This window comes from Otolemur garnettii, unplaced genomic scaffold (assembly GCF_000181295.1).
Source record: "Otolemur garnettii isolate 467f Iridium unplaced genomic scaffold, OtoGar3 scaffold00069, whole genome shotgun sequence".
NCBI lineage: Eukaryota > Metazoa > Chordata > Mammalia > Primates > Galagidae > Otolemur > Otolemur garnettii.
The window spans coordinates 4,930,128-4,944,187 of record NW_003852464.1 but is presented as its reverse complement, the minus strand read 5'-3'; the positions used below and the strand labels follow the sequence as shown (position 1 = coordinate 4,944,187).

The 14,060-nt window shown below is 42.2% G+C and overlaps 1 protein-coding gene across 3 annotated transcripts in view; it reads right to left on the bottom strand.

The window, feature by feature from the left end:
* LOC100965635 (cytosolic beta-glucosidase) overlaps positions 1 to 14,060 on the bottom strand; it is a 412,594-nt gene that overhangs the window by 251,714 nt on the left and 146,820 nt on the right. For 2 of the 3 annotated variants that reach the window (XR_002774285.1, XR_002774284.1), the window contains exon 5: positions 8,380 to 8,584. Coding sequence is in view for 1 of the 3 variants with exons in the window: in XM_023515326.1 (XP_023371094.1) it covers positions 8,553 to 8,584 (32 nt within the window). In the remaining 2 variants the exon portion in view is untranslated. Of the gene's footprint in view, positions 1 to 7,707; positions 8,585 to 14,060 lie in introns of those variants that run through there. The other variant, XM_023515326.1, reaches the window with a different exon arrangement.

Here is a 14,060-nt window from a genome sequence, read left to right as displayed (position 1 = left end):
CCTGCCTCAGCCTCCCAAGTAGCTGGGACCACAGGTGCCTGCCACAATGCCTGGCTATTTTTTGGTTGCAGCCATTATTGTTGTTTGGTGGGCCCAGGCTAAATTCGAACCCGCCACCTTAGGTGTATGTGGCTGGCGCATTAGCCACTTGAGCCACAGGCACCAAGCCAGATCTTTGATCACTTTTTTTATTGTTATACTAAAACAATCTTGTTGCTTCCAATGTCAATGCCTTCTGTAGGTTGGAGAATCACCCACATTGGCAAAGTGGTTGTCTAATACTCTACGATCCAATATGGAAACCTCTAGCCATGTATAGATTTTGAGCCCTTGAAATGTGGGTAGTCCAGATTGAGAGAAGCTACATATGTAAAATACCATTCTGGATTTCAAAGACCAAGCACAAGAAAATAAGGAATGCAAAACTCCACCCGAGTCATTGTTATATTAATTCTACATTTAAGTGGGAATATTTCCAGTATATTGAGTCAAATAAAATATATGATTAAAAGTAAGTTCACTATTTCTTCTTTACTTTTTAAAATATAGCTACTAGAAAATTTGAAATCACATACAAGGCTCAAATTTTTGGCTCTCATTGTATTTTCAGCTCCCATTACATTTTCATTGAACAGTGCTGGTCGGCAGAGGGGGGAACACTTAACAGTTTACAAAATACTCTTCCATATACTCGTTTTTTGAAGAGTGGCCATTGGAATCTGAGATTTATGAGTTTAGATTATCTTCGTGGGACTTTCTATAAATTAAAAGCAGAATAGTTATCTCCCAAGGTTATTATAGACAATAAATTAATGAACTGTTAATGCCAAAAGTGGTCCCTGCCTGGCAGTGTGGCAGGAGGGGAGTGTGTGTGTGTGTGTGTGTGTCTAGCTAAACGGAATAACATCTTTGCACACGCACTTCCCCAGCAGTGGGGCTGTGGGGCAATGAATTTCCACTCCTCGGGTTTTTTTCTCACGCATAAAGTGGAAGTCATAATCCAACCTTGCCAGGCTACAGTGGTGACAACACAGTCCTTAATAAATGGAGGCCATTATTAACACACACTCCATCACTGTTAATTATATTCCTTTTCCTTTCTACCATTTACTGCTTAGCAGGTGCCAGAAAGTGCTTTAAAGAATTTAAGGAACATTGTATCATTTAATTCTCACAACAACAGCAGCAGCAATAATACTAATAATGGCTAAAGCGTGTGGAGATTTGTCCAGGCCCTGAGCAAGGTGCCTTGCCTGGGTAATCTCGCACCATCGTGATGAGGAATGTGCCCCGGTAAGGAAGATGAGACACAAAGTATTATTAGTCACACTTTATGGGTGAGAAAACTGAGCTTCAGAGAACCTAAGCCACTCCCCATAGTCACACAATGAGTTCCAGGCAGAGCTGAGAGTAAACTCCTTTGAGCCCCAAAGCTGCTCTCTTGGTGACCACAACCGAGCCCTCTGCAGCCTCTTCTGTGGCTGCTTTCTCCCCATCTTCCCTTTCTGGTCTTCTCCTTCCCTTTCTCCCACCCTGCTCTTCCTTCCTTTACGTGTCCTTTGCATTTATTCTCTCTTCTCTCCAAGCACTTTTTTTCCCCTTTTTTTTGAGACAGAGTCTCACTATGTCTCCTTGGGTAGAGTGCTGTGGCATCACAGCTCACAGCAAACTCGAACTCTTGGGCTTAAGCAATTCTCTTGCCTCAGCCTCCCAAGTAGCTGGGACTACAGGTGCCTGCCACAATGCCTGGCTATTTTTTGGTTGGAGTTGTCATTGTTGTCTGGCAGGCTGGATTTGAACCCACCAGCCTGGGTGTCTGTGGCTGGTGCCTTACCCACTGAGCATGGGCGCTGCCCTCCCCAGCACTTTTAAGATAGAAGTATATCTTAAGTGACCACTAATATGAGTTAGAAGAAGATAGAAGTGACCACGAATATGAGTTTTCTCCTCCCAGCAGTGCCAAGTGTGATGTATTACAAACTGTTCAGTTTTGTCTGTTTGGTTTTTTACCATCTTGAATACAACTCCCGCTGCCTGCAATGTTGCAGTTCCACTTTCTGGTGTGAACTAAGATGTGCTTGTTCCTTCTTTGGTTGCTGCTCCTCTGATATATTCACCAGTGGATCAGCCTCACCACAGAGGTGCTTCCTGTGAGTTGCATTTGAGGAATGGCAGATGTCTAGACAAAGAAGTCATCATAGCACTTGTGTTGAATTCCAACCTGAGAATCCCATACTTAGATCCCATACTATACATCCTAAAATTCAGGGCTTCCCTCTGGTCTCGTCCAGCTCTCTACATTTTACACAGAAACACAGAAGGAAATTCTATTCCAGAGGGATTTGGACCTGATTTGGATTTTCACACAGCTATGTGGCCACTAAAGTCCAGGTCCGATTCAATGCACTTGACAACATACTATTCTATACTCCAAATTTATTTGCCTTTAAGAAATAGCTCAAAACCCACTGTGAAATACAGAGCCCCATGTTAGACAATTCAAGGAAAGGAAAGCAACATTTAAAATGTTATAGCAAAATCCCATTATTACTTCCTTGCAATCTGTTTATCTAGGACTCCTGACAGTTCTCAACAGTCCCCATGCCCCCACGGTCAAGGTTGACTTGGAGCCAAACTTCAGGGCAGCTGAGAACTTGGCTTCATCGCCGTGCTTGAGCTTTTAGCAGACAGTGCAAGAATAAATGCTTAGATTCACAGCTGCAAACCCAGCCTGCCCGACGTTGTACAGAACAGGACTAAGCTGGGTGCTGCCTTAGTCTGTTTGGGCTGCTATGACAGAACACCCGACAGGGTGGCTTGTACACCACACAAGTTTCTCAGAGTTCTGGGGGCCGGACATAGGAGAACAAGGCACCGTCAACTTCAGCGTGTGGTGAGGACCTGGTTCCTGCTTCCCAGGCTGCCCTCTTCCCACTGGTCCTCCCTCCTAGAGCAGAAGGGAGAGGGGGATCTCCGTCGTCCCTGTTTGAAATTCCCCTCTCCAAGTCCCAGCTCTTTAATACCTTCACCTTGGCGGCTAGAATGTAGCATATCAGTCTGGTTGGGGGGGAGATGGACTGCATTGCAGACACCAGGCCATTTGGCTGATTTCTAAGGTGGACTTGTGCACTTCCACAAGGGGGAGCCCTCGGTACATCTTAGGTCGTATCCTTTATCCCAGTGACTACAGCTTTCCCATTTTACACGTTGCTCTGAGCAAGCATGCAAAGCCCCCTGAAACTCTCTAATCCTGTCTGATTGTACCTTACTCATCGTTCTCCATTTACCTGAAACAAGGCTTTCCACACTTTACAGCATCATTTCCTGTTTATCAGCTGTGGACCTCGGTGTGCTGTTGTGTAACACCAGGGAAGGGGGATTATTTAACTTTCACAAATAAAGTCTTCTCAATCTGAGAGATTATTCCCAAACCCTTCTTTTTAGCAGCTCATTCTCACACTGTTTCATACAATCCTGCCCCATCTTTATTTGTCATATTCCAGAATTGATTATTATTATAAACACCAAAGAAGGTAACGGGGCTTATTGTTTCTTGCCCCACATCTTTAGAATGTCAATGAACAATTAAGTTTATCAACCTTGACTGGATTATAAGGAATTTTGGTGGAAATAACATGAATTTGTACAAAACCCAGTACACGCTGGAATCTCTCTAACCTCTGAGGTCAATGACACGTCTTTCTGATCCATACCTCTAACAGAGAAACCTCAGTCTTCTTCACCTCATAGGGTCAATATTCTTAGGAGAATTAGATAAAGTTTCCAAAAGGTACTCTCTGTTGAGTGAATGGAAAGAAATCACTGGCTTCATTATCCTCAAAGAACATCAGTGGAGCACCCATGGACACCCTGCATGGCTCTGGGCATCATATAAAACCAGAGGGGCAGATACAGACCTGCCTTCCAGAAGCTCACACAGACGCCCATACTGTGAATACGTGTAGCTCTGAAGCAAGCACTTCTGCTGCATGTAATGGACATGTCATTCCGGCCAATAACAACAGTACTGGTTTTTAATAGCACATTCCCAGGCCCTATGCATATAGCAAGTCCCATAGAACAGCATTAGGTACCCTCCTAAGAGAGTATCACTTCAGAACTTGTGTTGACTACCATTGCTGAATAGCACCACGGTCACCAGACAGCCCAGGGGAGCCCTTCAAAGGTGGCTGTAGTGATACTCAGCAATGAGGTAGGTAGCACTTTTTCTTGGATGAGTTCATGGTCTTAATTCACTGAGCTCTTATCTCCAGTTGTCTCCAGTAGAAGCATCAAGAAATAGTAAATAAAAAGCCCCTACTCCCAGCAGTGCCCTTTTCAAAGAAATCGTCCCCTTCCAAGTGCATTTCTTATAAATTTTTAAACAAGAGCTGCCTTCCTTCAGTATCTGTAATGACCAGTGACCACTCCTCTGATTTTTGTCTCCTGTTTCATTTATTTATTTGCTTATTTACTTATGTATTGAATGCCCCAGCGCTAATGTTACCTTCCCTTCTGGCTTCCCCACTGCCGCTGGGCGTCTGTCCTTAGCTTTCTCTTTTGGACTTGATTCCATCAAGTAAACTGTAACCAAAGCTCTGAAGCATAAAACTTGGGCAGCGCTCCCCCTAGTGGTAACGCTGCAGATATCCTAAAGCTGTCTGCGTTACAAATGAATCCCTTTCTAACAAAACCTACCTGTTCCTTTCAAAGGTGTTGCAGAAAGCAGCAGCAGACCAGCGAAGAATGTCAAATGGCGAAGATGAAACAGGTTTCTGATGCCCTCTAAAAGCTTAGGTATTTCAGCCATCTGGAGGATGAGGCTACTCCCCCCACCTTGCCGCCTTTGCCCTCACCGTTAGAAAGTTCTTTATACCTCAGCTCCAAAGTTAAACTCTCCCATGAAGCTCTTCCTGACTGATCTGAAGCAATCCCTCTGTCCCTCTCTAATCTCATCATTTTATTTTCAAAGTGGCATCTTCTATGACTGGATTATTTTTTTTCTTGATCAGTTGAAAATATTGATTGAGTTCCTACTCTGGGCTGAGAACTCTTCAAGGTACTTGCAGAGATAATGGTAAAAAGGTCTTTGTTCATGAGGTCTTTGTTTGCAAGGAGTTTACATTCCAGTAAGGAAAGACAGATAAATCACTTACCTCTCTATTCGCATGCTTTATCCAGTTTTTAATTGTATACCCACCCCTCTCCCACTACGACATAAACCACAAAACATCAGGGCCCTTTGCTGCCTCGTATATCCAGGGCTGTAAGTAGCTGGGACTTGATGGGCCCTCAGTGAATATTAATTGAACAAGGAAAAAAAACAGGCTCGGCACCATAGCTCAGTGAGTAGGGCACCAGCCACCTACACCGAGGCTAGAGGGTTCGAGCCTAGCCCACACCTGCTAAACAACAACGACAACTGCAACCAAAAAATAGCTGGGTGGCAGGCACCTGTAGTCCCAGCTACTTGGGAGGCAGAGGCAAGAGAATCACTGAAGCCCAACAGTTTGAGGTTGCTGTGAGCTGTGACGCCACGGTACTCTAGCCAGGGCGACGTAGTGAGACTCTGTCTCAAAAAAAAAAAGAATAAGTGATATTGAACTTACAGCATAAAATTGCAAACTTAAATCTCAGATCTACCATTGGGCACACCAGTTTGCGTCTGTAAATCTCAGTTAATTCTTCTGTAAACATGGAAGTAATGACTATTGTACAGATGAAAGGAGATGCGGTTTGTTATATTTTGCGTAGTGTCTCACGCATGGGGAATGCACAGTAAATAATTGATGAGTTAAATTTGATGAAAGTAATCAGGAAGCACTTTTTGAAACCTAGACATTCTGACCAGATTCCCAGGGAAATATTTGTTTTAACTAATACCTTAACTCCCCAGATAGCTTCCCCTCCTCGGCACGCCTATATAATCTCTTTCTTGCAGCATTTCTGATTTTGCTCCTTCCAAACATACATAGTCTGATGCATGCTCTATCTGGAATAAGAAACTCCTCGAGGGAAAAATGTGCTTCCTCATGTTTTTATAGAGCATTACATGCAGCCTTGTATTAACTGTATCTTTTTGGGATGGGCCATCTCTTCGACTCCCCGGCAGTCTCTTTGTAGAGGAAAGCATGGAGCCAACTCACCCATCCACACAAAGTCCCTTTATCACTTCTGAGCACACAGTTGATCCTCCACTACCACATACTTGTCAAGTGAGTGAGCTGACTGTGGTAGGCAGCCTCTCAGATAACCCTCAATATTCCCCAGCTCCTGGGATTCCTGGACTTTCATTATCTCCTCCTATTGAGGGTGTGCTGGACCTACTGACTTGCTTCTAAGGAATAGAACGTGGAAGTGATAGTATGTCATTTCCAATATTAGTTTACTAAAAAAAACCCAAAATAAAGTGTAATTCCTATCTTTTGTATTCAAGTTTCTCTCTCTCTCTCTCTCTCTCTCTCTCTCTTTCTCTCTCTCTCCTTCTCTCTCTTCCTTCTTCACCTTTCTCTTTCTCTCTCTCTCCAGCAAGCCACCACAGTGGGCAGTAGTCCTTCAGCACTGAAGTAGAGGTGATGACAGTCATGTGTGAGACACAGTCAGGGGTCATCCAGGCAGCACAATCCTTGATTCCTAACCCACAGACTCTCTGAGATAATGAACTTGTCTTAAGCCACTAGGTTTGGGGATATTTTCTTACCCAGCAATAAATAACTGACGTATAGCAGTTAGTATTGTTCAGTAAATATTCTCAGAGTGAGCAAATGACCACCTTTTGGGTCTTCATTAAAAGTTACAACATATAAATGCAAAGACTTACAAAAGCAACACTTATGTGACTTGATTCTGCAACCTGAAAGTATCAGAACTGAAGTATAGAAATCAGTGATTCTTTACTCAAGTAGCCACTGTGTGTGATGACAGTATGTGTCAGGAAATGAGTGTGCTGCTCTGCCCAGGTCCAACATGGAGCTCCTGACCTGGAGGGCGGACCCTGGTCTTTCATAGGGGTCTTCACATTGACCATGTTGTCTCTATGAATTCTGGGTAGAAGAAAACTTAATAAAACCTGGTAATTTTTTTGAAAAAAGAACATCAAATCAGACAAATGTGGGTCTTGGCTTCCTACTGACTGACAAAGATATCTGAGAAAGTGACTAAATCTCTCCTGGTCCCCAATCTCTTCAGTAGTAAAGTAGGCATCATGATATCTATTTTGTTAAGATTTTGTATGATCCAAACCCGGTTTGGGAATGACTAATCCAAAGAAACTAAACAATATTGATAATCTCATTTGCCATGCCTTCAGAAACATGGGAAAAATATGAAGAAGGTCCATAGTGAGGCTTGCACAAAAAAATGAATGACCCATGTCAGAAGATGGATCTCTGCAGGCTGGAATCCCTAACTGAGTGAGCCCACAACCAAATGGGAGGTAGAGATCACTGACTTTCTCTTCATTTTCCCCAAACACATATGGAAACAAGAATCATTTACAGTTTAAGAAAAGTAAACTTAAGGGCAGTGCCTGTGGCTCAAGAGTAGGGTGCAACCTGGGTGGCGGGTTCAACCCTAGCCCCAGCCAAAAACTGCAAAAAAAAAAAAAAAAAAAAAAAAAAAAAAAAAAAGAAAAAGAAGAAAGAAAGAAAAGTAAACTTAAATTAAGAAGTTATAATACTCATAAAATAAATAAGACACATGAGGAAATTTAGAAACTTGTGAATGGTATGTGATGAAATGGAAATACAGAAATACACATATAACTGAAAGGGGCTTGCAAATCTAGAGTTTATCTGTTTATCTGAAAACTTTTTTTTTTTTTAAGGCTACTAAAAGGCAAAATTAGTGTTAAAAAAAGTTTAGTCTGCACGTGGGTCTCCCAGTCTGTTGGTGCACATCTATCTTCAGTTTACACAATTCTAACAACGATAGGTATTTAATTTTTTTGTCTTTAGATTAAGCTCTAACAGTTGCATAGTTAGACAAGCTTGAAGTCCTGAGAATTACGACTCTGACAAAAAGAAGATAATTGATCGCACATGAGATAAAAGCTGCCTCCCCCCCCCAAACAACAACATTAACCTGAGCCTAATTACTAAAAGAGGAGGAAATCCTGTATTTCCCAATAGCATCAGAGTCCATATCACTATTTTACAGAAGCCTGTAACTATTCTGATTCAATGGAATCTTTCCAAAGATGCTAAAACTATGATTTACATTTTATCTCCCTAAACCGGGAAGTGTTTCACAACTTTAAAAAAAAAAATGTTATTTGGCATTAAAAGTCATATACCATGTCACATTTCAGTCATCTATTGAATTCAAATATAAATTCCTCTCACCTGGTGGCAGCAAGCAAATAACATATTAAATAAATACCTATAAGGAGAGTGCAGACACCTGATGAGTCACTGTGGGACACGAGGCTGTGTGAAGTCGACCGTAACCTTGGATGTTGACTTCCAGAAGGATGGGCATGGCTGTGCTCAGCCGTCCCTTGGGGCCAGCAGGCGGACGTCTGCAGTGAGCACTCATCCACGTGGGAAGGAGGCTCAGACTGCAGCCTCTGGGTTTTTCTCTCTACCTGTGGACAGCGGAAATAGAGGGTCACACCATGGATGACTTTTTACAACATCTCACTGTACTTCCCTGGTATGGACAGGGCCCTCCATCAATTTTCCCTGTGATGTCAACTGTCTCACTTCTTCCCAAGAGGCACTTTCCTGTCAAATATTTTTCTCCCCTGTGGTTCACCAAGGCTTGGTTGAAGGTGTGCTGGACGGTGCCCACCTGCTCCTATCCATCTCCTCTCTCTGATGCTCATGCCCCCAGAAGACCAATCTCAGAAGCCTGCTTTAAACCAACTCCCCTTTCCTCTGGGTCATACAACCATGAAGAACAGCAGGGAGAGAGCGGAGTGTGTGGGGGAGACTGGCACTTTATCCCCCTAGGTTCCCTCACTGCTGGATTACTTGTTAGAGGGGGGCTTCCTCCTTTCTTTAATCAACTTTATTTGCATGCACTGAAATCCCTTTTACTTGTACTGTTTGATACCTTTTGAGAAACTTATATACCTGTGTAACCACCACCACAATCACGGAAGATCATGTGTCACCCTCCGTGTGACCTACCTCTGACTTGCCATCAGTCCCCACCTCCCCGGCCCCAGCCAACTTACTGACTTGGCTTCTTTCACTATAGATTAGTTTTACCTGCATTAGAATTTAATATAATGGAATCACAGAGTGCGAACTCTTCACCAAAATCATTTGGAGATTAATCTATATTGTTGAGTCTATCAATCGCTCATTACATGTAACTGCTGTGCCTCTCACACCCAAGACTGTGAAACCTGCCGTCCGCTCCTCGACTACACTGGCATTTTCCCAGTTGGGGAAGTGCTTCTGTGTTGGTTTCCCTAGGTCTGCCGCCTCCTTTGTATCTAGCCCCTTCTTTAAAGTCTCTTCCGTGACCCCTTAGAGATGTTCTGTCTGTCTCCTGCTCTGTCTCTAACCCAGCCAACATCACTTAGAGAAACCACATTAAAAGGATACGTAAACGGTTTGTCTCTAGGGACATGAAAGTTTTTATAGGCATTGTCTTAGTTCATTTCGTGCTGTTATAACTCAATACCACAGACCGGGAAATTTACAAAGAACAGAAATATATTTCTCACATGTCTAAGAATTGGGAGATTCAAGATCAAGGCACTGGCTGAAGTCTGGTGATGGCCTTTCCGGCTCTGTCTTCACGTGGTGGAACTCAGAGGGCAGAGCCAAACATTATATGAATTCCATCAGTGAGAGAAGAGCCTTCAGGCCTAATCATAAGATGTGACCCCACCTCTTAATACCATCACATGGGTATTGAGAAACATTCAAACCATAGCGGTCATAATTCTGTCATCCTGTATTATGTATGCCCTTCCATAGGGGGGGAAAATGTAGGTACCAGGGTTCACTAACTACAAAAGGAAGAGAAATGTGAAGATACCCAGCTCCTTGCCTCCCCTAGGGGACCGAATAGTAGGTCAGAAAGATGGGAGGCAAAAGGGCCTGAATCCTTGAATTTCTACACTTTTAGTATCTTTTTAATTCATTTTAATTTCAATTTACTGTAATTTTTAGAGTATAAATAATTTTTTTTAGAAACAGTTTATTTCTTCAGACAATAAAAGATACGTTTGCCAAATGAACGTTTGCTTGGAAAATCCAGAAAAGTATAAAGAAAAAATAAAAGTCATCCATCCATAAACCCACCATCCTGAGATAAACACAGACTATTTCTTTCATGTCTTTAATTTTTTTCTGAAATGATGATACATACAGAACTACTTTCAGTAAAATTACATTCTCAGAGAAATGTGGTTTTCTCCTCTTTACACCTATCTATATATGGCTGGCATTGTCATTACTATTCCGTATTATTTGAGGGCATTGTTTTATGCCCTTGTAACTCTTACATGCCTTACACACATTCAACCACTTCTCTACTGCTGGTGAACTTCTGCTTCTAAACTTTATAGAAAGCAAACCAAGTTTCCTTTCACTCATTGGCCATTATGATGGTGTTCTCTGACATTTGGGGACAGCCTAGTTTCTAAATAGGATTTAAAATCAAGGGATTTAACAGTTGAGAGAAAGGTGCTTGACAGCTAATCGAGGCAAACAGTCATTTGGGGAATATTCCCTGGGCCTAATAAGGAAAATAGTGAGGACCTCAGCCTCCACCTCCACAGAACTTCTTCTAACGTCTACCCTGCTAAGGTTCAATTAAGACGCAAAAGATCAGGTAACTTTGCAGGAAGACCATAATTCCTGTAATAACAAATGTCAAATGTTGCCATTTTAGCTGTTCTGAGTGACTGCCTTGTTATTTCTGAGGGTTTTAAGGGTAGTATTTGTCAATGGCGGTATCCCTGACTTTTCAAAGTAATTAACTTTGTATCCAAAAATAACCTTAATTGTTTAACCACTGGTGTATTAGGCATCACGGGAAGGATGTATCTTTTTCTTTGGAAGTAAATCTGATTCCTTCAGTCCCTGGATTTATTTCTCCAGGAACCATGTTATTGTCTTGTAAAATGGTCCGCCCCTCCCATTATCTCCTGAGTAGCAGTTAGCTGGGAAGGAAACAGTTATATTGATATATGAAGTTGGAGGCAGATGCCAAGCTAATTGATCTGAGTCGTTTAAATGGGAGAAAATACTTCCAAGAATCAATGGAGGTGCTAATTCGGCTAATTGTTGGATAGTGTTTCTTTTTTAAGTGAGCGATTTTCCCAATTACTGTTTATCATGTTGATTTTTCTTTTTTTGTTGTTGCACTGAGTTTATCAGTTTTAACTTTACTAAACCGTCTAAAGTATCGGTTTCCGATGTGTCTTTGCCCCCAAAGTTTTTATTGGCAACCTAATGACAGGTAGTTTTCCTGGATGTCCTCATCTACAGTAGGAAAACTAGGCCTGGTCTTTCACTAAGATGACTCCAGCGGGGACAATTTGCTGCCAAGGGCATCGAAAACAAAAACAAGAGTTCTTGTCTTATTGGAGTTGATGGACCAAGAAATAGAAGTTTATGCATATTACTTAAAATTACAAGGGTAATGAATAGGCAAACTAAAGATTAATATCTTACTAATTAAAAACTGGGAAGAGGAATACAGAGGGAGCAGATAATAGCTTAATTTCTCACCTTTCCAGAGGTGCGTGTACGGGGGAACATCCACAGATACTGCTTGAGATGGGTGGTTCAAGAGAGAGTACAAAGATTGGAAGTGAGAAGGAAGGAGGGAGAGGGAGACAGACTTTGAATTCTTTGTCTTAACCCTGCTATTTAGTAACTTCAAAATAATATTTTTGATAACAGCAGCATAAACACAAAGGTGTTAGGATCTGGAAAGAACAGTCAGTAGATCAGAGCAAAAAAGGGGACTCCTGGAATCCTACAAGGAAAAAAGACTAAGCCAGTCGGGTCTGGCCCTTTAGAAATGACAGACTAAGAGACAGATGGCTGAATAATAGAGAATATTACAAATAGTAAAACTCAAAAAGAACAAAAGAAAATATCTGCTATTGATATGCATAATATTTGCTTGGAAACATACTTGGAAAGTTCATCTTCCTAACCCCAACCCCCCCCCCCAAGATCCACAAGCTTGCTCACTTAATGCCAGAAATTCTTTTAAGAAGGGCCTAAGCTTTTTATTCCAACGTGAAGGGTACCCTAGGGAAAAATTTACACATTAACTCAGGGTTCTGCTTGAGTGATTTTGACCTAAATTGGAACAAAGGTTTAAATGTCTGATATTAGGAGAGTACAAAACTCTGAGCGCTGAGATAGAGGAAACTCCGTCCACAGGAGCTTAGAAAGGGATGGCTGACCGATGGCACTAGATGCAAATACTTTGCATCAGAGCTCGTGCCTGCTGTGTTTCCTGCTGTCCACTCTCTTTCTCCGGCCTCTTTATTTCTTCCTGAGCAATGGCCCATGATGTTGCAGTCATTTTCATGGCTAAAATCAGCATCAGAATTAGATTTTCAAATAGTTACTATGAGATTTTGGCTGGAATCTTGGGCTGATCCCCATGCCGGAGTTTTCGTGGGCCTACCAGGGTGGTAATGAGAACTGTGAACTATCTCATCAGCTGGCGACTGACTTCCAATAGAGAAAAACATTTCAAGCCTCCCCTTCTGAAGTTCAGCAGTTAAAAAAAATCCACATCAGGGCACCAACAAGTGTCTCCCTGCAAGGAGAGGGATTCCTCTTCTCCTCCTCCTCCTCCTCATTATGGGTTGTCAGGTAACGTAGAGCAATTTCTTTCACTTCCCTGAGGATCAGCCTGCCCTTCTATAAAACGGGAATGTTGAATTTTGTCCTGCCCACCTTGTAGAGTATAAAGCACAAATGCGGAGAAAAGAATGAGGCAAAGGTGTGTAGGAAAGCCATTAGAAAATGCTCGGCCAATATTAACAAAATCGAAGTGATTCCAAGGTCGTGATCTCTTTGAGGTCAGGAATCCTGCACACGGCGCACTGCACGGAAGGCTGCACGTGGCGGATAGTCAAACGTGTTGTATGTGTGTATAGTTGAGAGAACAGGGCAAAAATAGACAAAAATGAAAATGATGATTCCCTAACGGAGGAGGGAGCAGTCTGGACAGACAGCATTGTGTTATCTCTGGACACTGAGCCCTCCAGAAAGAAGCTGGTATAAAATGGTGAAGAAACTTCAACAGCGTCTTGAGGGACACACCGGGTGTAAGATACTGAAGAAGAGATAAGACAATCAAACACAAGGACCACATATAATGGACGTATTGATCAAGTCCTACAACACATCCAGACTCCGTTGTCTGGTGGCCCTTTCCTGACGGGTAAATAGAAATAACAGACATGAGACCTTCCAGGGAAACTCTCAACATTGTTTTAAAGCTAAGTCATAGATTTCAGAATGTGTCACTGACAGCTTAGGGCCCCAAATGGGGAAAGAGAGAAAAAAAAAAAAACAGGGTAGAAGAAAATGGTAGTGAAAGAAACAAACTGAAAGGAGGTAAAAAAAAAATATGAAATACAAAAATAAAAATGGGTATATAGAAGACAGGTAGGAAGAGAAATAAGTGAAGTGTTGAATGAGGCTACCATAGTGAGGCAGGAAGACCAACACCAGTGTCTGTGCACTCACATCCCATCAGGTTGCCAGCCCCACGTGAGTGGGTCTAGGTGCAAAGTTAAGAATGAGAAAACAAGAGCTCTGATCCCATCCTCATGAGTGATCAGTCAAGAAACCCTGAACAATTCAGAGGGTACACAGAGGTACACTTATGCACGGTGGGTGGGACTGCAAACTACCACAGCGCTTTTGGAAGTTATGAAGAATTCTCAAGGAACTAAAACTAGATACTCCCATCTGATCCGCAATCCCATTATATATATTTTTCTTCTACCCAGAAGAAAAAAAAAATCATTTTACCATAAGGACATTTGCACGTGAATGTTTCTAGCAACTCAATTCACAATTGCAAGCATATGAAAACAACCCAAGTGCCCAGTAACTCATGAG